The following is a 24992-nucleotide window of genomic DNA, read 5'->3' on the forward strand; positions in this document are numbered from 1 at the left end:
TCCATATGTTGGATGGTTTTGTTGTTGTGTGATATCCTCTTCCTTTCATTCCGGTTGTTCTCCATCTCCTCTTGGTCTTCATTTTCTAAACTGAGGGCTGGTGGGGAATAGAGGGGGAGGAGCTTCACACTTATAAATTATTAGTGCCAGCTCCAGCTATCCACACCTCTATACCCCAGCGTAAGCACCTCCAGTGTCCCCTGTGGAATCAGAGAAAAGGATTTACCGGTAAGTACCAAAATCCTATTATCTGGAACAAACCACGTTGCGCTGCATGGGGTACAAACAAAAACATTTATTGTTTTTACATGCAGGGTAAATACTGGCTGCTTTTTCATGTAGCCCACAAATGATGGACAGCTTTATTTTTACACAGCAATATAGATTTGAACTAGGACACACCCCTCCCAAATCTAAATCTCTGCTAATCTTACATCTGCCCCACCTGCAGTACAGCATGGTTTTACCAAAGTACAAAGTAACTTGCTCTTTTTTGCTTTGTCCCAACTCAGAATCAAGCCCTATGTATCATCTGTTTAAAATGGGGCACCATGGGTGTCCTTCATTGTCTACTCAGTTGGGACCAAGCATTTTGGTGATACAAGTACCAGGTCTATTCATCATGAACTCAGCGCTTTTGTCACCAAGGGGCCTATTCAACATCACATATATTTCACAAAAGCATGTGAAAATTAACATTTTCACATACTTTTGTGAAAAATAAGTGTCAGGGCTATTCATCAAGTTCCGGAAAAGCATATTTTTCGGAACTTGATGGTGTTACTGAATGCCACTTTCAGGTGACGTTCAGCCCCCGGTAACCATCACAGGCTGCTATTACACAGCAACCTGTGAAGATTTACAAGGCAGCCACACATCACAGGTGTGGGGCACTGCAGGCACGTGGCCCGGCTCACCGAAAAAAGACAGGTGATCCGGCACGTAGGGGGGGCCCGTGGCTGCAGGGTGGTGGTGGATCGTATACATGTGGGGGGGGGGGTCAGACACCCGCGAGGGGAGGGGGGGCTTGATTGTACACCCGTGGGGGGAGGGTGGTTTGTTCGGATCGTATACCTGCAGGGTCGGGGGCAGGATTGTACACGCGCGGGGGGCAAATGAAGTCTGCAGCCTGTCTTCAAGTTGCGCACGAGCAGCTTCTAGACAGGCAGTAAAAAGTTTCTCACTTACGAAAAACCGCTTCGTAGAAACAGCAGCTTTTTGGAAGTGATAGTTTAGGGCAGCGAGTTCAAACCATAATTATCACATATGATAATTATGTTTTGATGAATAGGCCCCCAAATCTTTGCTTATTCCCACTGTTACTAATCAACAGTGAACAGTGCAAATCATATACAGCTAAGATATTACCAGAACATTCCAAAATGATGATGCAGTTCTATCTGTAAATACACGACGGATGATCTTCTAAAGTCTGCAGGTCCAAAACATATTATAACATAATAGTGCTCTAATGCATTAAATATCACAGTGACAGGTAATCTTCAACTACAAACAAGCCCTAAATACAATCTTTTCATACGTAAAGATAGATATTCAATATTTCAGTGGTATTACACTGTCTTTCAATTACAACTTTATTAAAACATTATGTGCAAAATGCAAATAAGCACGGCCACAGGCTCATTGTCAGTGAGTAAAACAGTGGCAAACGCAGGATTTCTAGAGGGGATGAATTTAGGGTGAGTGTGGTCAGTCCATGGAGAGGGCATAATTAGCACTTAACCAGCTTTAATATGTGTCATACAAAGTGTATTGTGTGTCATAATTCCAGCATATACAGGACCAACGATCACAGTTAGCCAGTAAATGCGGCAGTAGGGCCATCCTGCCTGAGCTGAATGTTTTTATTTCAGATGTGGGCCATACATGCCTACTCTCCCGATTTGGCCGGGAGCCTCCCTAAATTCGGGTGCTGCTCCCAGCCCCCCCGAAAAAGTAGGCAAGCCCCCCAGCCCCTCCAGTTCCCCCCACAATGTAGCCCAAAACACCCGCAGCGGGGGGGCTGATGGCGCAATTCTCGCTGAATCGCGTCATCATGACCCCGCCCCCTGCTCCACAATGCTGGAAATATCAGCATTGTGTAGTGGGGGGGCGGGGCCAGAATGATGCAAGTATGTGGCTCCACCCCTAGCCCCACCCAAAACAACATGGCATGTCCCCAGCCATGCCCCTTTTGCCACCCCACCCCCCCTGCTAAGATAACTTGGCTGATCCCACCCAGAAGGGGCAGCCAGGATATCGGCAAGTATGATGTTGGCACCTTTCCAGAGCACTGGAGCAAGTTTGGGAGCCTGGGGGAGCAGCAGAAGAACCTAGCACTGACCTGGACATTTATGTACATATTGGTCTCCTTATGCACTGGATAGTGTATTATCATACAGTATTATTAATTAACCCTATTGATGGTCTATAGCAATGTATCCCTAACAGTGTATGTTTTCCAGATCTTCTAGTTGGTGCACAGGTGTATTTATTACTGGCTGACACATGTTAAAAGAGCCACAGGAGGTGCTAATTATTTCATTTGTGATACAGAGAAAAACATGCAGCACTAGTAAAATTCTATTATATTACTATGTCTAGTGTGGTCATGGTGTGGGCTGGGGGAGGGGGTTTTCCGGGCAACCGGAAAACCCCTGCATTTGCCTATGTAAAAGGCAGGCACTATGGGTCAAAATGCTCAAACAGCAAAGCTTAACAAACTTGGCATTATTGGACATGCTCCTGTACTTTACTCTATGGGGTATATTTACTAAAGTGTGATTTTTTTAGATGTGGAGATGTTGCCTATAGTAACCAATCAGGTTCTACGTAACATTTATCTAGCACCTTCTAGAAGATAATACCTAGAATCTGATTGGTTGCTATGCGCAACATCTCCACTTCTAAAAGCCCGTACTTTAGTAACTATACCCCTATGAGACCAATCCAATTACCTGGGAGTTTGCAAGCAAGTCATTTATGTTTATGAGATATAATATTTCTACCGCTTCTCCTATGCTTCCTCTAATCACATATAAATAAACGTCCCCTGCACAACATAATATGTAAAAGTTGCAAATATGCATTATAGCATATTGCTTATTCATGTTGCTCCATAAGACAGTAATATAAAGTAGTGGTGTGCACCGGCCACTTTTCGTGTTTTGGTTTTGGATCTGGATCTATCTTCGTGTTTTGGATCTGGATTGCTTTTGCCAAAACCACCCTTCGGTGTTTTGGGTTCTGGGTTTTGGATCTGTATTTTTTTTTTAAAAAGCATAAAAACAGCTAAAATCACAGAATGTGTTGATTTCTCTGCTCCTATGCTATTATTAACCTCAAAAACCTTAATTTCCACTCATTTCCAGTCTAATCTGAACACCTCACACCTCACAATAGTGTTGTTATGTCCAAAAGGTTGCACCGAGGTAGCTGGATGACTATGCTAAGCGACACGAGTGGGCGGCACAAACACGTGGCCCATCTAGGAGTGACACTGCAGTGGCAGACATGATGGCAGTTTGAAAAACTAGGCCCCAAACAGTACATAATGCAAAGAAAAAAAAGAGGTGCAAGATGGAATTGTCCTTGGGCCTCCCACCCACCCTTATGTTGTATAAACAGGACATGCACACTTTAACAAAGCAATCATTTCAGCGCCAGGGCCTGCCACACGACTGTGGCTGAAATGATTGGTTCGTTTGGGCCCCCACAAAACAAGCTGGCAATTAATGTGTCCCTTCACAAACTGGCTCTACGGAGGCAAGATGTCGTCCTCACCCTCTTCAGTGTTGTGTACATCCTCATCCTCACAGAGTATTAATTCGTCCCTACTGGAATCCACCACCATAGGTCCCTCTGTACGTTCTGGAGGCTGGTCTCCCTGGAAGAGTTGATAATTCATTTTTATGAACATCATCTTCTCCACATTTTGTGGAAGCAACCTCCTACGCCTTTTGCTGACAAGGTTCCCGGCTGCACACTGGAGGGGAGGCAACTCAGGTAAAATAGAGCCAGTTTGTACAGGGACCTCCAAATTGCCTCTTTTTTCTGCCAGTACATGTACGGACTGTCTGACATGCCTACTTGGATGCTGTCACCGATGTAATCCTTTACCAGACAGACGCACGCTTGTCGCTGCTGCTTTGAGGATGCAGGTGCAGCTACAGCCCACACATTTCACAAAGACAGAAAAAAAAAGAAGAATTTTTTTATTGTTTGTGGAGCACACTTTGAGGGTTACACCACCCTTTAACAGACAGATACACGCTTGTCGCTGCTGCTTTGAGGACAGTATCATATGCAGTGACAGTAGACTTGTCAGAAATTGTTGGCACGTCCTTCAGTCCGGACCAGATGTCCAAACCGGCCCTTGACTTATGACACAGGCGCACGCTTGGCGCTGCTACTGTGTTGATGCACGTGCGGCTACATCGCACACAAGTCACAAACACATAAAAAAAATAGTTTTTTATTTTTTGGAGCACTTTGAGGGTTACACCACCCTTTAACAGACAGAGGCACGCTTGTCGCTGCTGCTTTGAGGATGCAGGTGCGGCTACAGCCCACACAATTCACAAAGACAGAAAAAAAAAGAAGAATTTTTTTATTGTTTGTGGAGCGCACTTTGAGGGTTACACCACCCTTTAACAGACAGACGCACGCTTGTCGCTGCTGCTTTGAGGATGCAGGTGGAATCTAGACGGGATATGGAACCGGGGACACACTACCTCCATCAATTGTCTAAATCCCACTGCACTAATGGCGGATACCGGACGCACGTCTAACACCAACATAGCAGTCAAGGCCTCAGTTATACGTTTTGCTTCAGGATGACTGCTGTCGTACTTCATCCTCCTCGCTAGGGACTGTTGGAGGGTCAATTGTTTAGTAAAAGTAGTGGTGTTCCTACTTCCTCTCTGGGGTGATGAACAACTCCTACAGGCAACAACAGCACTAGGAGGAAGTGGTTCTTGATCTTTCCCTATTTTATTTTTATCGGAGAAAGTTTGGTCCTCCATTTATGTTATATTGATATATACGTGCGGCTAAGGCACACACAAACACAGAAAATATTTTTTTATTTTTGCTGGAGAGTAGTGCACTTTGTGGGTTACACCATCCTTTAAGAAATGAGCCAGCCGGCTCTTTACTTATGGGACACAGGCGCACGCTTGGCGCTGCTCCTTTGTTGATGCACGTGCAGCCACAGTGCACACAATTCACAAACACAGAAAATATTTTTTATTTTGTTTGGAGTGCACTTTGGGGGTTACAGCACCCTTTAACGGACAAGCCAGCCGGCCCTTTACTTATGGGACACAGGCGCACATGCTTGGCGCTGCTCCTTTGTTGATGCACGTGCAGCCACAGTGCACACAATTCACAAACACAGAAAATATTTTTTTATTTTGTTTGGAGTGTACTTTGGGGGTTACAGCACCCTTTAACGGACAAGCCAACTGGCCCTTTACTAATGGGACACCGGCGCACGCTTGGCGCTGCTCCTTTGTTGATGCACGTGCAGCCACAGTGCACACAATTCACAAACACAGAAAATATTTTTTATTTTGTTTGGAGTGCACTTTGGGGGTTACAGCACCCTTTAACGGTCAAGCCAGCCGGCCCTTTACTTATGACACAGGCGCACGCTTGGCACTACTTTGTTGATGCACGTGCGGCTACTGTGCACACAATTCACAAACACAGAAAAAATATATATTTTTTTTGCACTTGGGGGGAGCACCCCTGATGGACAGAGCACCCCCTGGACAACACTACAGCACCCCTTTAGGAGTTGGCCACTGCACAGGACTTTGGAGTGGACACAGCCCCTATGGACAACTGACTGCACAACAGAGTCCAGCCAGCCCCTATGGACTTTGGAGGAGTGGACACAGCCCCTATGGACAACAGCAGCACAGCGCAGCACAGCACAGCACAACACTACACTGCACTACACTACACTACACAGCCCAGACAGCCCTAACTCCCACCCTCCCTCTTCACTGTCCACAGCCGAGTAAGAAAATGGCGCCGACGGGGGTACCTTATATAGGATCCAAAACCCGCGAGACCCGGAAGGCGGGCTGATGACGTTTTGCATCGATTTCAGATCCAAGTCAGGCGGGAAAAGTCGAGCCTGACTCGGATCTGCCTCGGATCGGGGGGGTCCGGATTTCCGAAATCCGAACCCGCTCACCCCTAATATAAAGTCACCTTTCCCTGGTAGCATGAATGGTCTTTCAGAGCAAAGTGTTTATTTCTCTGGAACACTGTATTCTGGCACTTCAAGGGTGAGAAGTGTATATTAACCTTCATATTTTAATCTGAAAAATGGAACTTGTCAGGGAAATTCTACAGTTCAATTGTAGTATGCAGTATATTTTCATTACAGTCCTCCAGGCTGCAATTCTCATTAGATTAAGGTGTTAACACTTTTATATCCAGACAACTCAGCATAAAATGTACTTTACTTTTACAATAACAACACAATAACTGAAATTAGTAACCACACAAGGAAAGTAATGTTCAAGCTCATAGTTACTATCATACACTATGGCAGGGCCGGCTCTTGGGGTGTTCGACCAGTGCGGTGGAACAGGGGGGCCACCCCATAGAGGGCGTAACCCTCCCCAACATCCCTATTTCGGTGGTCAAATCGGGAGGTTAGGGACCAGACCCCGGAGTAGCTGAATGGATGCTGCGCGCATGCGCACGGCATCCATTTAATGCCGGGAGAGGGCTGGGGTTAGCCCAGCTAGTGAGGGAGTGCAGGGCTTACCCCCAATCTGACGTTATTTGGAGGCATGGCCTATGGTAATTAGGCCACACTCATTTCTGGTCACGCGAAGCCACGCGCGACTATAGGGTGCTATTAGCAGAGCCGGCACAGGGTGCTTCGACCCCTGGAGCCGGCCCTGCACTATGGGGTCTATTTATCAATGGCAAAACTGCTAAATCCCGCACAAATAACCCTTTCGCAGGATTTAGGGCTTTTTCTTATTTATCAAAGCTGGTAAACACTAATGATGACTATTGTAAGCTCAAGTCTTCAACAGGGGCATTCTGCAATGTTTGTTTATTATGTATTTATTGAGTTATTCTCTGATCGATAACATCTCAGGATGGTGTTAACCCGTAGTGCTCACATGAAAAAATGCTTTTTATTAAAATAAAGATTTTTTTTCCTTCATTTATTATTCCCATTTTTTTGTACTTTACTTTTTATTTATTTGATTTTCTTAACAAACTTAATTTTTTTTATTTTTGTGAAATCACACATGCAGACCCCCCAGCCATCCCGATTTTAGAGGGTCAGTCCTGCCGGTGGGCCGCAGTGTTCCAGGGGAGCAAGGTTGGGAGGTCTCCATCTGACCATGCCGTGCACACAATTCTCCAGTCCCCTCCTCCTAAATGTTGAAAGGTACGCACATGCTCTCATTGACACCTAACTGGCCTGGCAAGGAAAAAGCCTACTCTTACTGCTACAGCCCAGTGTCGCCGGGAAGCTCAGCATAGCTAAAAAATAATTTTCCGTCACTACAGTGTGCACTATATAAAAATCTTTCAATAAAATTTGATTATTAAAAATTGTTGGATTACCCTCAAAGTGGCATATGCAATAAACCACACTTCTGCTACACAAAATAAGTCATATAATCTATATAACAACTGAGCTTCAGTTTAAAAAATATAGCGTCTATCTCCAGCTTTATTTTAGTGACTTTACTATCAAATATCACAAGATAGCAATCATGCATATGAAAAACAAATAGCCACAGCACCAACTGCATTTTTGTATAATAAATAGTTGTGCAAACTGTATGTGGACATAATTACCCAATAAATGCGCTCTGTTTGATACATGCCCATTTTTCAGACTCACCTGGGGGAAATGTCACACCCTTGTTGCATAAAGGCTCCCAAGGAAAACCATAGACTATTAAATATTCCAAATTCATTAGAATGGTCTGTGGAGGGTGGGTCTTTTCCTTCCTCAAACTCTTCATTGTGCCACTCATAAGGACTAAATCGACTGACCAAAAAGAGAACCACACTAACTCCGATGTAGGCGAAGACTATACACATCCAGATTTCATATGCCAGAGGATCCAGGAAAGAGAAAACACCCGGTTTTGATTTCTGTGGTTTCTTGATCATAATGGATATGCCCAAGCTCATGAAGGGTTTAGAGAAGTCGATAACTTCTTCACGGACTAGTGTGATTGTCAAAGGTGCGACGGCCAGGTCTGCTCTCTGGAGACAAAAAGACAAGTAATTATCATTGTGTCAGACAAAGAGTAGTGAAGATTTGGTTGAAATCATTTTGTAACCAACCTTGATAACACACAATTATCACTACCACAGGTTTCTATTCCATAGACAAAATGCTATCAAAGGGAAATATATATAAAATAAAAATTTCTTCTGCACAAAATATATATATATTTTTTTGAAGCATTATGCTGTTATGCAGCAGTGTTCATGTTTAGCTCATTATAATCTGTGGTGGCCCAGCGGAAATGATGTTTCTAGCTTGTTGTGATTGCCGTGGCAGATACTCATGCACCAGAACAACTCAGTATTGCTCTGGTTGTAGGCTAGCTGCTCCGGAAAGCAGCTGTCCAATAAGCCTTATCAGTACTACTTTTGTCGCTAACTGGTAGTGGCAAAAGACATCACTGCTGGGCAGTGTTAATATGCATGAGTGAATGGATCCCTCTTCATACTCTGGTTCTCCATCCAATAGGAAGCAGTGGGGCTCAATGGTCTAATATGTTATTTTGCTTAGTCAAGCTCCAAAAAGATTCAGTTTTTCAAAGCTTGATCAATCGATGGCAGCCGCATGTGGATTCCATGGGTCTGTTACATGTAACATGTACAACAGACATGTTCATCTTGATGAATAGGCCTCTTATTCTGCCAACAGGGAAGTTTTGTGTGAATTTTATGAATCTACATTGTATAGATTACTGATCCAAGACAATCGATGGTTCAAAAGGTTCAGTTTTTACTAGTACAGTTGTATATGCAGTCCATATGTAAGTATTTTCGTGGCCCGTGAAAACCTTATTAGGTCATAAATAACTACTTTCGAAAGTTTACAGTATTTAAAGGTTCCTGTAAATGCTTTTTTAAGCAGGAAATGTCTTATGTCCCTGTTTTTTTTTACATACTATAGACTAACCATGCAATTTCAATTGCAAAAAAAGTACTTCATATGTACCATGGTCGAAAAATAGCAGATTTGTAGCCAATTAAGAGTATACATGAGATATGATGATCTACCATAATTTAGATTCAGGGGTTTTGTTTCTGCACATCAAAGGGTATGCAAACCATTGCGAAGAGGCTCCCTGTCAAAGATGAGTGCTGAAATTGTACACCCAATAAGACAGATCATGTGAGAATGGGAAAGGTTACCAAAATGGCTGCAGGCCACAACCCAGGAACCATACAGTGGTTGCTTTGGTTACCATCTCCCATCGAGGGAGGTGAGCAAGAACATGTCCATAGCCGTAGGGGGGGCAGAAGGAAAAAAAAATATATGGGAAGGGAGGGGAGATGTGCTGAGCAGACTTTGGGAAGAGAGATATAAATCAGACAGCACTGTATAAACTCCAGTCGGTTATGTAAACTCAATTAATAAATTTAGCATTGAGTTTCCCTTTTCCCCTTATGTTCTCCTGTTGGGAATTTACACACAAGAAAAAGCTGTAGGGGGTATGGAGACATTTCCTTTGATTTTAACTCATTCTTTGCTGCAGGGATACCCTATGGAAGTAAATGATTTACCCCGTAAGTAATGCAGTTATTTTTATATTATCTCTTTAAAATGTGCCTGCAGTCACAGCAACGGAAATCAGTATTTGGTTCACTGGTATTAGAATTGGACTTTCTCTTGCACACAGTTCAGGAAGCCAAATGCCTCATGCCTCAGTGATCTCACTTGCTCCTAGTGCAGAGGTTGCCAAACTCCGAGTTTTAATGATATCCGTGCTTGAGTCCAGATGATTAAATTATTATTATTATTATTATTACCAGTTATTTATATAGCGCACACATATTCCGCAGCTCTTTACAGAGAATATTTGGCCACTCACATCAGTCCCTGCCCCAGTGGAGCTTACACTCTATATTCCCTATCACATGCTCACACACATACACACTAGGGTTAATTTGTGTTGGGAGCCAATTAACCTACCAGTATATTTTTGGAGTGTGGGAGGAAACCGGAGCACTCGGAGGAAACCCACACAAGCACAGGGAGAATATACAAACTCCGCACAGGTAGGGCGGCGGTGGGAATTGAACCCATGACCTCAGTACTGTGAGGCAGTAATGCTAACCATTACACCGTCTGTGCTGCCCAGATGGACTAAGGTACTAATTAAGTCACCTGTGCTCAAGCATAGATATCGTTTTGGAATCCTCTGTCCTAGTGAATTGATAGTTTAAAATATGGGTCCCACCCTCAAATTGGCTGCCTCATATATATACTGTATATACCTTGTACCAGTGCTCGACACGCCACTTCAGTCTGTGCCCCGATTTAAAGTTTGTGCTGGGACCAGGGCCGGCGCAAACCGCTTAGCGGATCCTGCACTGGAGGGAGGCGCCAGGCTGAGAGGCGCTCTCCCTGCAGATGCTGCAGAGTCCGCTGTTCTTGCTGCCGGCTGCTGCTGCGCCTGTCACACTGTATGACAGGCAGCAACAGCTTGCTGCGGAGACAAGTGGCAGAACCTGAGCGCTTCCAAGTCCCACCACCGGCTGTTCCGCCTCCTGCCAAGTCCTCCCCTTCCTCCCCTCCCTGCTGCGCTACAACTGACTTACTTTGCTGCCTGTCAAACTTAATGACAGACAGCGATCTGAGCCTGCCCTAAGTGGCCCTTAACCAACAGAACCGCTACACTTCTCCCCCCTGGCCGCCCCTCCTTCTTCTCTTCTCTCCTGCCGGCTCCGGGCCGGCCGTCATGAAGAGGAGTAGGACCCACCTAGCGACATGAAGATGCAGGCTGCAGCAGCAAAGGCTCAGGTAAGTGCTGCCTCTCCTGCAGAAAAAACGGGGGGAGGCATGTATTAACAATGGGTGAAGGGGTGCATCCAATATGGGGGGGCATATATTAATAATGGGGGTGTTCACTTTCAGTTTGCTCTGTGGTGTAACACATTACAGGAGCCGCCGGGGTGGATGACAACTGAGCAGCTGCTTGTCTCCCTGCAGTGTAATCCGATCTCTCCCAGTCTGTGAGAGCTCGCTGAGGACAAGGGAGTGTCAGCTAACTATTTGCCATTTTACAAGTGTATTCAAACACTATTGAATACACTTGTATAGTGGCAAGTAGCTTGTAGATGCTCCCTTTATCCCAGCATGGGGGAGATCCTACAGACGGGGAGAATGCAGCCAGTGAGGTAAGTATTATGGGTGCAATGGAGGAGAGGGGGGGGGGGGGGGCTAGACTGTGACACAGGTGGGAGTAGGTGTGTTGTATGGGGGCTAAACTGACAGGTGAGAGCAGGAGTGTTATATATGGGGGGGCTAGACTGTGACACAGGTGGGAGCAGGTGTGTTGTATGGGGGCTAAACTGACAGGTGGGAGCAGGTGTGTTGTATGGGGCAAAACTGACAGGTGGGAGCAGGTGTGTTATATGGGGGGGCTAGAATCTGACACAGGTGGTGATGGAGTGATATTTGGGGGGCTGTACTGTCATTGTGGAACTAAAGTGACACATGGGGGAGCTAGAGTAACATGTGCAGAGCTGAAGCCAGAGAGACACAGGGGTCTAGCTACTGAGGGGTCTACTTACTATTGCTGGGCATACACAGCCAGATAAAATGTCTGTTGGACCGACAGACATTTTATCTGGCAGCATGCCAGCCGCAGATGTCGCCGGCATACACTGTGAGAGAAATCTCACAGTGTATAGCCTGACATCCGCGCTCCGCCCCCGGGGGAGGAGACATTTCCCTGTCAGGAAATGTCTGTTTGTCGACCGCGCTGGGCATACACTGCCCGATGCGGCCGACAGTTTACCGGGTAAATATCGCATCGGACGGGCATGCTGGACAATCCTGCATGCCCGACCGAACAATATTTAACCCTCGGTCGCCCGCACACACACTACAATTATCGGGGGGCGATCCACTGATATCAGGCGGATCGCCCCGATAATTGTAGCGTGTATGGCCAGCATAAGTAGTGTTAGGAGACAGAGTGAAAAGTGATAAGGTGGCAGCCAATCAGCTCCCAACTGTCATCTCACAGGCTTTGTTTGAAAAATGACAGTTGGGAGCTGATTGGCTGGCACCTTATCACTTTTAACTCTGTCTCCTAACACTGCTTAGTAAATAGACCCCTCAGCCTTCAATGGAGATAGAGATAATTTGCCAAACAACCAGCTCCTAACTGTCATTTTTCAAACATATCCTGTGACATGGCAGTTAGGAGCTGATTGGCTGGTACCTTATCTCCGATCACTTTATCTCCATCCAAGGCTTAGTAAACAGTCCCCATAGGGAGGTGGATGCATGCTGTAGAAATGCAGGGGTAGTGGGGTGTGGAATGAGTTTGCTGGACAGTCACAATAGGGATGAGGCCGCTGTTGTTACACAGAAGAACTGAGGAGGCAGCTGGAGAGAGACGAGGATTAGGCAGATGGAGAGATACTGGTGGAGGATGTGGATGGAAATACCCCGGAAGCAGGAGCCTAGTGCCACAGGGGGCATGTGGCTGAAATTACACACAGGGCAGGAGGTGACACAAGAAGTACGAGGCCAGAATTAACACAGTGAGCATGAGGCTGGAGAGACACGAAGCATGAGGCTGAAAGGGATACGTTGGGTTGTATGATGACGACATTGGTTATATTCTTACATAAACAGGCGTCTTCCAGACCATGGGATTTCCTACATGAATAGTGAATACTGAAGGAAGACATCATCTGCCCAGGGAGGATCAATTTCTACTTCAGGGTCCATAGGGTATCCACAGGATACCTTGGGGTATAGGTGTGACGTCAGTCGCTGGGCACCATAGAGTTAAGCTTTTCAGCCTCCCAGGATGCACTAGGGTCCCCCTCCTATACCCCGCCCCCGAGCCAAGGCACCTCAGTTTAGTTTGGTACCCGGCCGGCGTCGGGTGCACCTGTCGGAGTGGGGGCTAGAAGAGCCCCTGAAGCTTTCTTCAGTGCAGCTGTGGCTGCACATCTGGATGTACAGCATGGACAGTCAGTCCTGACGTCCATGCTGTCTTCCCTACACCCCCGCCGGTACCAGAACGCCGGTACCGATCCGGGGATGCTGGTGAGCATCTGGGGTCACAGCTAGCGGTGACCCCAGATGTTCCGGACCATGGCCGGATCCAAGGGGGACAAAGGTAAGCAGCGGGGTCCCGCGGTGGGTCCCCGCTGGTCACATGGTCCTAGGTCCCCAGGCAGGGGGCTCACTGGGGACTGGCTGCAGCGTGGAGCCAGGCGACCAACCTGCGCTTTCCACTACCCCCTGGGACAGCAGACCGCAGCAGAGCGGTAGCGCTGCGGCGTCCCAGGGGATAAATGCATGCCAGGGGAGCGCGCCTTCCCTGTCTCACAGCCGGCGCCTCCCCCGCTGCACACAGCCCTCTCTGCATGCTGCCGACTGGTACTGTGGCAGCGCTCCTCCCTCAGGCCAGCCTCCTCTCTGCTCCTCGGCGGCCATCTTCTCCAGAACGCATGGTGAACGCTGCTGGAAGCGCTGGACGGAAGCATCGTGGTCTGGGTCCCCCCGCATACCTCTCCTCCGCTGTGGCTCAGGTCTGTGTATGCAGCGCTGTGTCCTACCAGGCCCTGTGTCTGTGTAGTTGAGTGATCAGCGCTGTTAGTGCAGGAATTGTTATTTCTCTGTATTGTATGTGACTGTGCTAGCGCTGCCTGTAACTTTTCTTCTCTAAACTGTCAGCTTTATTACTGTCCCTGTTCTTTCTGCTAAAGCCCTTGTGGTGCGGTGCTGCAGGGTGGTCTCTCGCCTATTTAATACTTAATTGGTGAGAGAGGTCACATACGTGGTGCCATCATGTCTGAAAGTGATTTTCCCCTCCGGCTACAGTGTACCACGTGCAAAGTACCGTTAGCGGAGGGGGAGGGTAGCGCGGAGGGCCTTTGCCGGCAGTGTTTGTCCATGGCGCGGCCTATTACGGTTACAGCACCGGTACAGGAGCCGCCCTGGGCTTGTTTCGCTCAGGCGTTAACAGCTTTAGTGGGCCAGTTAGCTCCGCAGCCCGCGTTTACTGTGATGGGTTTGTCCCAGCAGTCTGTGGTGTCGTCACCCATGCAGGGGTTCCCACGACAATTGGTGGTACCCCACAGTCTCCCTATTTCCCCGCTCCCGGGTTCTCAGGAGCCAGCGTGGGTTAACTCCCTGACGAGTTCTGTACAGCACTTGTCGGATGTGTTGCAAGGGGAGTCTGTGATGCGGCCTCACAAAAGGCCGGTGGCGTCTCTGTCCGCTCCTTATGAGGATGACGAAGGGACGTTTGATGATGGGGAGATTCTGGATCCTTACGATCAGGAACCTCTCCATACTAAGGACGCTGATGCTAAGTCCAAAGTATATATTCCTGGACTTATTCGGGCGGTCCGCACAGCCTTGGTGATTGAGGACGAAGTTCCCCCAGCGGCTAAATCTAAGTATGCCTTTTTCAAAGATGTGAAGGGCGATGCTACAGTCTTTCCTCTTTCGGGTCAGTTGGTGGACCATTTAGAGGAGGCGTGGAAACAACCTGGCAAAAGATACCAGCCGCAGAGACGCCTGGCGGTGGCTTATCCGTTCGCGGATAATTATTTTGCTAAGTGGGAATCCCCTCCACAGGTGGATTCTCACGTGACCCGTCTTGTCCGTAGTGCCACATTGCCGATGCCATCCATGTCCTCCCTTAAGGATGCTACGGACCGCAAGGTAGAAATCTGCCTGAAATCCGCTTATTCCCTTGCAGGGGGGGCAGCACGGCCGGCTATGGCCATTTGCTGGGTTGCCAGAGCGATGGAGCGCTGGGCGGATTCATTAGAGGCTTCTTTTGAATCCGACTGTCCGGCCGAACAGGCGGAGTTGATTGGCAATCTCCATGATTCGGCCACCTACATCAACGAGGCGGCTCTAGACATTAGTACTCTGGTGTCTAGAATTTCTTCAGCAGCGGTAGCTGCTCGTCGCACCTTGTGGCTGCGATCCTGGAAGGCGGACGCAGATTCCAAGAAAGGTCTGGAAGCGTTGCCGTTTACCGGAGAAGTTCTCTTCGGTCCGGATCTGGATAAGATTGTGGCCAAGCTGGCGGCAGCCAAATCGGCTTGTCTCCCGTCGGCCGCTGCTCCTTCTGGTTCTGGACCATCGTCCTTTCCTCGACAGGCTGGCCCTAAGAAATCGGTCAAGCCCCGGAAGCAGGCATGGAGTACCAGACGTCCGGCCCCCAAGCCAGATGACAAGCCTGCGGCCTAACGGTCCGGGCCTCCCTTTGGGGGATCCCAGGGTGGGAGGCCGCCTGCTACAGTTCGCCCAGTGTTGGTCGACCACTACGACAGACACTTGGGTTCTGGAGGTGGTTTCCCACGGATACGCCCTCTCCTTCCGGCACAGACCCCCGGCTCGCTTCTTCACCACGGGTCTACCATCAGACCGGAACAAGGCTACGGAGCTGCGGAAGGTATTGCACACTATGCTCCAGGCTGGAGTTATAGTGCCTGTTCCATTCTCCCAGAGGGGCCAGGGTTTCTATTCAAATCTATTTTTGGTACAGAAACCCAATGGGTCATATCGTCCGATTCTCAACCTCAAAGCACTCAACAAGTCTTTGCGGGTCCCGAAGTTTCGGATGGAGACCCTACGGTCCATCATTCTGGCGCTGGAACCTGGGGACTACTTGGTGTCATTGGACATACAGGACGCTTACCTGCATGTCCCTATTCTTTTGCGCCATCAACAGTTCCTCAGGTTTGCAATCTGCAGCGACCACTTCCAGTTTCGGGCGTTACCTTTTGGCCTGGCAACAGCACCACGTGTTTTCACCAAGGTGATGGCGGTCATGGCGGCTTCTATGCGGCTGCAGGGAGTCCGCATGTTGCCGTATTTGGACGACCTGTTATTGGTGGCAGGATCTCCAGAGCTCCTGTTACGCCACTTGGACCTGACCATTGCACTGCTGCAACGGCACGGCTGGCTAATCAACTGGCAGAAGTCCACTCTAATCCCGTCTCGGAGGACTCTGCATCTTGGAGCCTTATTGGACTCGGGACAGCAAAGGATCTTCGTGACGGAGGACAAGATATCTGCTTTACAGTCAAGGGTGCGCAGTTGCCTGCACAGCCGCCGGGTGTCCTTACACTCGGCGATGAGGTTATTGGGCTCCATGGTGTCGGTGTTCGACATGGTGGCATACGCCCAGTTTCACTCCAGACCTCTGCAGCACCTGATCCTGTCCAAGTGGAACGGGCTGCCTCAGTCTCTGAAGTCCCAGACGATTGTGCTCACCCCGGAGGTTCGCCTGTCCCTTGCGTGGTGGTTACAGATGACCCACCTCAACAAGGGACGTCCGTTCTGGGTTCCAAATTGGGTCCTGTTGACAACGGACGCCAGTCTTCGGGGCTGGGGAGCAGTTTCGGGTCCACACTTGTTCCAGGGCAGGTGGACGCCGACAGAAGCGGAGCTTCCAATAAATATCTTGGAACTCCGTGCGGTCTTCAATGCTCTCCAGCAGGCACAGCGGTTTCTCCAGGGTCGCCCGGTGCAGGTCCAGTCGGACAACGCTACCACCGTGGCCTACATAAACAGGCAAGGAGGAACTCGCAGTCGGGCGGCTCTCGTAGAGGTCTCTCGGATCCTGGTTTGGGCGGAGCGCAATCTTCCGGCCATATCAGCGGTCTTCATCCTGGGAGTGCTAAATTGGGAGGCGGACTTTCTAAGTCGCCAGGACGTTCATCCGGGGGAATGGTCCCTGCACCCGGACGTTTTTCAACTACTGGTGGACAGGTGGGGTCTTCCAGAAATCGACCTCATGGCATCCCGGCACAACAACAAGTTGCCGGTGTACGGGTCTCGCACAAGAGACGAAGGGGCGTCTCTGGTGGATGCTCTGTCCGTCCGGTGGACGTTCCGGTTCGCATACCTGTTCCCTCCGGTCTCCCTTCTTCCACGGGTAATCCGGAAATTCAAACAGGAAGGAGGGATGCTCCTGTTGATAGCTCCCGCGTGGCCCAGACGGCACTGGTTCTCAGACCTTCAGGGTCTGTCCGTGGACAGTCCTCTGCGGTTGCCGCTACGACCGGACCTTCTGTCTCAGGGTCCTTGCCTTCACCCGGACCTGACTCGGCTGTCTTTGACGGCGTGGCTGTTGAGACGGCCATGCTGAGGTCCCGGGGGTTTTCCAGCTCTGTGGTGCGTACCATGTTACGAGCTCGGAAACCGTCTTCCGCGAGGATATACCATCGCGTGTGGCATACGTTCTTCCAGTGGTGTCGACCGAGAGGTTATGCACCGCGGGAGTTTCGTCAGTCTCGGATTCTCGCCTTCCTGCAAGCGGGACTAGATCATGGGCTTCGCCTTGCTTCTTTGAAGGTACAGGTTTCGGCCCTATCTGTCTGGTTTCACCGTAGGATTGCTACAATCCCGGATGTGCGCACCTTTATGCAGGGTGTTCTTCGCATCCAGCCGCCCTTTGTTCCACCTGTGGCGCCTTGGGATTTGGCTGTGGTCCTGAGGGCTCTCCAAGGACCGCCGTTTGAACCACTGGGGTCAGTGGATCTTAAATGGCTAACAGCTAAGACTTTCCTTCTGGCCATTGCTTCGGCCAGACGTGTTTCTGAGTTAGGGGCTCTTTCTTGTAGACCCCCTTTCTTGGTTTTTCATGGGAACAGGGCAGTGCTCCGCACTCGGCCTGAGTTTCTTCCCAAAGTTGTTTCCCAGTTTCATGTTAACGAGGAAATAGTTGTTCCGGCCTTTAACTCACCGGGTCTCTCCCTGGGTGAGGCCTCTTTGGATGTTGTGCGGGCCTTAAGGACTTATGTTGACCGCACTTCTTCGTTTAGGAAGTCGGACGCTTTGTTTGTCCTCTATGGCTTCCGTAAAAAGGGTTGGCCTGCTTCAAAGCAAACTTTGGCAGCCTGGATCCGTATGGCTATTTCTGAAGCTTATCTTCATGAAGGCCTACCGGTCCCTCCTTCTCTGAAGGCTCATTCCACTAGGTCTGTGGGTCCTTCGTGGGCAGCTCGACGTGGTGCCTCGGCAGTTCAGATCTGCAAGGCTGCTACGTGGTCCTCTGTCCATACCTTCGTGAGGTATTACAGGTTTGACACCTTCGCCTCTCAGGATGCTTCCTTCGGGCGGCGGATTCTCCTTTCTGCACAGGAGCGTCCCCACCCTTAAAGGATACTGCTTTGGGACATCCCCAAGGTATCCTGTGGATACCCTATGGACCCTGAAGTAGAAAATATGAGATATGGTAAGAACTTACCCTTGTTATCTCTATTTCTACGAAGTCCATAGGGTTCCACAGGACTCCCGCCCTGTCGCACCTGTGCTGCAGATGGGCTTTGCTCTGGTCTCCGGTTTTCCGTCTCCCTCTGGTGAGAATGTGATTCTTGTATGTGTCCAGATTTTTTTTCTCTCTCTTCCTTCTCCTCCCGCCTATGGCTTGATAACTAACTGAGGTGCCTTGGCTCGGGGGCGGGGTATAGGAGGGGGACCCTAGTGCATCCTGGGAGGCTGAAAAGCTTAACTCTATGGTGCCCAGCGACTGACGTCACACCTATACCCCAAGGTATCCTGTGGAACCCTATGGACTTCGTAGAAATAGAGATAACAAGGGTAAGTTCTTACCATATCTCATATTTTCTTCAGAGGTTCCCCATCGCAGAGAAACCACCATATAGGTAAGGTGTATTTTTATTTAGTACACGCAAAAAACTATATATATTTTTTTTAAGGGGGCTACAAAGGGACTTTCGCTCAGGACTCTACTTGGTCTAGAACCAGCCCTGTATGGAGGGCACTGATGGTAGCTGCATTATATGGTGGTCACTGCGATGCTTTTTGTATTATATAGTGATCACTGATTGTCTCTGCATTATATTGCGGGCACTGCAACACTCCCTATATTATATGGCAGTCACTACAATGCTCTCTGCTATGTGCTCTACATTATGTGGTGGTCACTGCAATGCTCTTTGAATTATATGGAGGTCACTGCTATGCTCTCTGTATTACATTAACAGCACTGATGGTCTCTTCATTAAACAGTATGACAGTCACTGCAATGCTCTCTGTATTATCTGATGGTCACTGCATTGCTCTGTATTACAGTATATGTCAGTCATTGAGACGCTCTCTGCATTATATAGCTGGCAATGTGATGCTCCTAGTGAGACCATGTTCCTTTTTTGCAGTGCATGCTAAAGGCGCACACTGTCCCTTTATAAATAATGGGAAGGTGCAAATTAAAAAATTTACAGAGGGGCACCGAACACCCTAGCACCGTCCCTGGCTGGGACCAAATATGGGATCCCAGCAGCAAAACCGCAGCGGCAGGATTATTTGGAGATGTGTCCCACTGGGGACACATCTCTTATCAGTGCTAGCTTAACCTAGCATCAGGTCAGGTGCCAGGGGCATATTCGGCGTCAGTTTATACTTGTTGCCAGCCGCATGGGTCAATCGCGGACTGGCGACCAATCAAAGAGAAGCATCGGCTGTGGCCATTTAAATTTGGAAGTAGCCAATCACGGCTTGCGGAACAGCAGCCAATCGGAAGTAGCCACGTGGCTGCTTCTGATTGGCTGCCGGTCCACCCCATGATTGGTTCACGGCCGGCACAATGCTTAACATGCCACTGCATCTCCACTTATGCCCTGGTGCTGGGACCCGATACTCTGACCAAAGCTGTGCCCCTGCTTGGTGCCAGGCGGCTGAGGAGCGCCCACTGCCACCGGGAAGGAGAGGTGGAGAAGCAGCTGTCTCAGCAAACGCTGATCAAAGATGTGACCCTGATTGTGCAGTGCCACCCACAGAGAGCCCACTGTGAGCCGGGGGATTGGGAAGCATCTCTGTCAGCGCAGACAACAGACTTGGACTGAGAAGTACTGTGGGTAGTGTAGGGTGGGCACTGTGAGGAGCAGGAGGTGAGAGGGAATAAGGTAGTGCTAGGTGCAGGGGGTGAGAGAGGGAAGCAGAGGCTACTTCTCATTATCAATATCCCTAAAGCTCAGGAGGGGGGGGGGTATTCAACAAAAATTTCCATACCCCCACTTCAAAATTTTCACTTCGAGCACTGCCTTGTACCCCATTGTGTTAGTTACTAAGCTACTACTTTTGCCATATTAGTGTGCATCAATATAGATAAACATGTAAGTTAAAAACTACCAGGGCTAAGGTAAGTTTTAGCAAATGACAAACGTTGCAACATATATAACACAAGTGACCATTGCTAATACATTATGTGGCTGATTCTGAGTAAGATACAGATTAATGCTGATGTCAGATGCAGAAGAGTTTTGCTACTGCCATTCGCCGGGACAGGGCTTTTTTGGAAGCTCTGTCCCAGGTGCCCCAAGTTTAGTGAATACAAGCAGGATTTTTCATTGCCCCATTTTGAGTTGGGGAGTAATAATTATCACGTGCCAACTACATCGAAAATGTTACATACTCCTGCTAGAGTTGCAGTGATAAAACCGTTTTTGATAGAAGTTAGGTTAATTGATACATACATATTTCATTATATAGTTTAGTTGTCACCTTGTCATATATAGGGCCTGCCCTAGGCATAGGAAAACTAAGCAAATGCCTAATGCATTTGGAATGCTTAGGGGCATCCGAGCCCTCCTATGGCCGGCGGAGGTTTGGGGCAGGCATGGCCGAGGCTCTTGCTGCTGGCTAGGCAGAGAATCTGGCAGCTGTTATTGCCACTTGCCAGCGTCCACAATCAGAGCTCAGTTGTCAGCTCAGATCGGGCCCAGCTACAGCAAACAGTGAGCGCGCAGCAGCGATTTGTGGGGGCAGGGCACCTGGACATGGTAGTAGTTACCCTGGTTAGCGTTGGGGAGACATGCAGTGGCACACGGCCTGAGACGGGAAAAGTGGGAACCTCGAGTCGGCTGCTCTGCAGGCTGCGCTCAAGTAAAGTAAGTCTGGAACTGGGAGAGGGCCAGGGTGCTGTGGTCCTCAATGCTGGGAGAGGGGTGTTCTGCTCTGATAGGGGTGCTGGCACTATGCTGTGCTGGGAGAGGGGGGTGTTATGCTGGGTAAGGGGGGGTGCTGTGCTGGTATAGGGGTGCTGGGTCAGGCGAAGGGTGCTGACACTATGCTGTGCTGAGAGAGGGGTGATGGGTGCTGTGTTGGGAGAGGAGTGTTGTGCTGGGAGAGGGGAGAAGGGTGCTGTGCTAGAAGAGGGGTGATGGGTGCTGTGATCTGTCCTGGGAGAGGGTTGTTGTGCTCTTTGCTGTGCTAGGAGAAAGGTGCTGAGTGAGGGGTGCCGTGTTGGGAGATGGATGATGGGAGCACAGCACAATGAGTAAAGGGGCCACAGTACAGTGAGACCATGCCCCTTCCGTGAGGTCACAGCCCTTTTTGGGATCCCATCGGGGGGGGCACCACCCAAAATCTTGTCTAGGGAACTAATTTGGCTAGGGCAGGCTCTGGGCATATATGTTACTTTTTACATAGTGTGCTGTTTCTTGGATGCAGTGTGAGCTAAAACATCACTCTGTTATAAAATAGTGTTGTTTGTAATGAGACTAATGTGATACATTTAAAAAAAGTGCTGTTTTAGTTTTAAATCTTAAATCAAAAACAGTAGAGATAATCCATATAAAGTAGCGGTTCTCAACTTGGGAACAGGACCAAGCAAAAACCCATTTTGACCAAGCAAAATACTGTAGATATCTCACCTGTGCACAATTAAAGAAATCCACAAAACATGACCTGTTGGTGGTACTTGGGGACTGGAGGTGAAAACCACTGATATAATGTATTGTGTTATAGCGCATACCTTCTAAAACTATTGAAACGCAACTGAAATGAAGCGTGATCGTGTCCCGTTAGGGGGATTTCCACATCTCAATGGGTATGGCCTTAACACAGGAGGCAATGCCACAAACCTGGTTCATGCAAAGGACTTCCAAAGTGCTAAGCCTTCACCCTTCCCTCACCAAAATGATCAACGGCATTGAAATGGCATCCAAAAGTGGGACTTACTTCCCAACTGTACCTGAAAAGTCCTGAAAATCGGGATGACGGGATAGTCTCCTCACATCGGTGCTGACCTGCTTATATCAGGGCAGTTTCGATATGTAGAGTGATGGTATTTGTGAAATAAAGCAATAGCAACATATTGTATACCTACCCCATACACCAGCTCTCCCACCATCCCGTTCCAGGCTTTCATGTCTGAATCGCGAGCGCCGTACTTCCCATCCTTTACGATCTCCAGTTTGTACTTGAATCCCACGTGCTTGGCTACCTCTGAGGCCAGTTCCACACAGTAACCCTCAAACTTTTCATTGCCTTCAAATTCGTCAGCATTCTTTTTGTACATAACGTACGGAGCTTCCTAATGAGGAGAAAGAAAAAGCAGCATTAACCAATTAACTACAGTACTAGTGACATAATCATAGCAAATAGAGAGACTTCAAGTTCTGTTCATATAAATTGTGAAGATGTTGCTGAACATATGGTGTTGGCTTGCAGATGGCAACGCACTGCTACCTCACCTATATGTACTAGATTGCACAGCAATCTCCTTTGCCACATGCATCAGAATACTAATAGTCCTACATCCTCATATATCAAAAACTCTCCCCAGCTCATTGTAACATAATTTAACCCTCGACCTTGAAAAAAGAGTAACTGAGAGGGGTCTGCAGACACAAAAGGGCTGACGCAAAGTTGGGCACAGGTCCAAATGTGGAGAGTTTGTTGCTTGTTCTAGCGCCGCACGTTCTCTGAAATCAAGCGTGTGCTACTACCAGGGGCAGGTCAGGTCAGGGCGCCACTAGGCACAACAGTAATGGTCACCCCCTAATTTAATTTTTTTATTTCTTTATAAGCCCTCATGGGCAATTCACAATTTAATCTATACTAATACAATAAGAATGTTGTGTCTGTCTGTTTGTTCCAAGTTGGCAGAAGCAATTTCATTGTTGGCGAAGCAATGGGAAACAGTATAATATAATAATGAAGAAAGTCATGAGCTATGACATTTTGTTGAATTTTTTATGTACACATACTTACTAAGTAGGATAGCTTACAAGGCGTGCAGCCCTCCAGTAAGTGGTGCTCATAGACATAAGCCTCACATGTCTAATGGGAAATACACCACTGGCTACTACCAGGGATGTGCAGTCAGGGGAGGCATAGCCTCACCTGTCATAATGATTAAAATAATACAGAGAAGATATTTATAACAGATTCTGGGCCTGATTCAGACCCACTCGCGAGCGGCTGTCCGCTCGCAAGTGGGTCGATGTTATGGACTGAGCATGCGCACGACGGAGGGAGCTCCGTCGTGCGCATGCGCCAGACGCGACGAGCGAAGGAAAGTCCTTCGATCGTTGTGTCCGATCAAAGGGGGCGTGCTGTCAATGTTGATTGACAGCACGCCCCCTTTGGTAGGCGTTCCGGGGGCGTGTCTCCCTGACGGGGGCGTTCCCACGGGAACGCCTCCCGTCAAAAGCCGGCCCACTGACATCACTAGTGATGTCAGTGGGAGTGATTTTGGCTCTGATAGAGCCAAAATCACTCCGGAGCTTGCGGTTGAAAACCTCAACCGCAGGCTCCGGCTCGAAATTTCGATGGTCACGACCATCGCGACCATCAAAATGCACGCTCGTATAGGCTGTGGGTGGTGACCCACAGCTATACGAGCGTCCTGAAGGACGCTCCATTTTCATGGAGCCCGCCCCTCATTCAGAGCGTGCGCTCTGCTCAGAGCGTACGGCTCTGAATGAGGGCCTCTGTATCATAAATATCTGATTTGCATTATTCTATAGTAAAAATCAGTCAGGAGGCAGTGAGAGAGCTCTGCCTCCCGCTGACCATAGAAAGTGGCTGAAGCGGAGGGTGGGGCAATGCCACAGGCTGTAAAAGCCCATTGAAAATTTAGGGGAAAGAGGCACCTATACAAATGCCTCATTGACAGGGACGTGCTTTCAGCCTACATGAAAGCACGCCCCTGTCAGTCAGGCAGATGTGTTTGGACAGCGGATCCAGTGATGGATCCGCTGTTGTCACTGGGTGGGTATGCGGCGGGGACACTGCGTAGGTGCATTAGTGGCGTAGGTGCCAGCGTTAACGGCGGTGGGACACGGCGGAGATAGCTGGCATGGTGGCAGGCCTGGATCCGAGAGGATCCAGTCGCTGCCAGCCATTCTGCAGAGTTCGGCAGTGGTGCCAATTTCAAAAGTCAGGGCCTGATTCAGAGGTGGATAGAATAAAATATTTTGGGCACAAGCATCAGATGTTTAATTTCTGCTCATGCATCCTGATGGTTACTGCAGGGCTACCAAGATTGGAAATGCATGGAGATTCATGCAATTCCGATGGGTGTTCATGGGTGGTCACTGGGGGGATGGCTATCGGTGGCGGGCATGTTGGGGGCGTGCAACTTCATCCACCTCTGAATCAGGCCCTCAATGAACCAGGATCCAAAGAAGGGTGAGCACACAAAGTCATAGTCGCTGAAAGATACGAGGACCCAAGGCGCACTGGAAGCAAGTATAGTGCTAGGGAGGAACATGAGAAAGAAGGGCCCTGCCTGTCAGAACTTACATACTAAGAAGAGGGGTGAACAGGTGGTGGACGAACTGGGAATAGTGAAGGATAAGGGAGAAGAGTGTAGATTTAGGAGGAGGCATGGCATGCTTTGATGAAAAGGTGAGTTTTGAGCAAACACTTGCAGAAATTCTGACATGGCGAGGGAATGAGTTCCAGAGGAGGGGGTAGAACTGCTGTAATCTTGGAGACAAGCTTGAGA

At 48.7% G+C, this 24992-nt stretch overlaps 1 protein-coding gene across 8 annotated transcripts in view; it reads right to left on the bottom strand.

Annotated features, from left to right (window-relative positions):
- The window catches only part of GRIA1 (glutamate ionotropic receptor AMPA type subunit 1), a 333609-nt gene that overhangs the window by 70579 nt on the left and 238038 nt on the right, over positions 1-24992 (bottom strand). For all 8 annotated transcript variants that reach the window (XM_088475695.1, XM_088475691.1, XM_088475690.1 and 5 more), the window contains exons 10-11: positions 22365-22571; positions 7892-8262 (exon numbers count right to left, since the gene is read on the bottom strand). In XM_088475695.1, coding sequence (XP_088331821.1) covers positions 7892-8262; positions 22365-22571 — 578 coding nt within the window. The remainder of the gene's footprint in view (positions 1-7891; positions 8263-22364; positions 22572-24992) is intronic.

Source organism: Taudactylus pleione, unplaced genomic scaffold (genome assembly GCF_031769625.1).
Source record: "Taudactylus pleione unplaced genomic scaffold, aTauple2 ptg000176l, whole genome shotgun sequence".
NCBI lineage: Eukaryota > Metazoa > Chordata > Amphibia > Anura > Myobatrachidae > Taudactylus > Taudactylus pleione.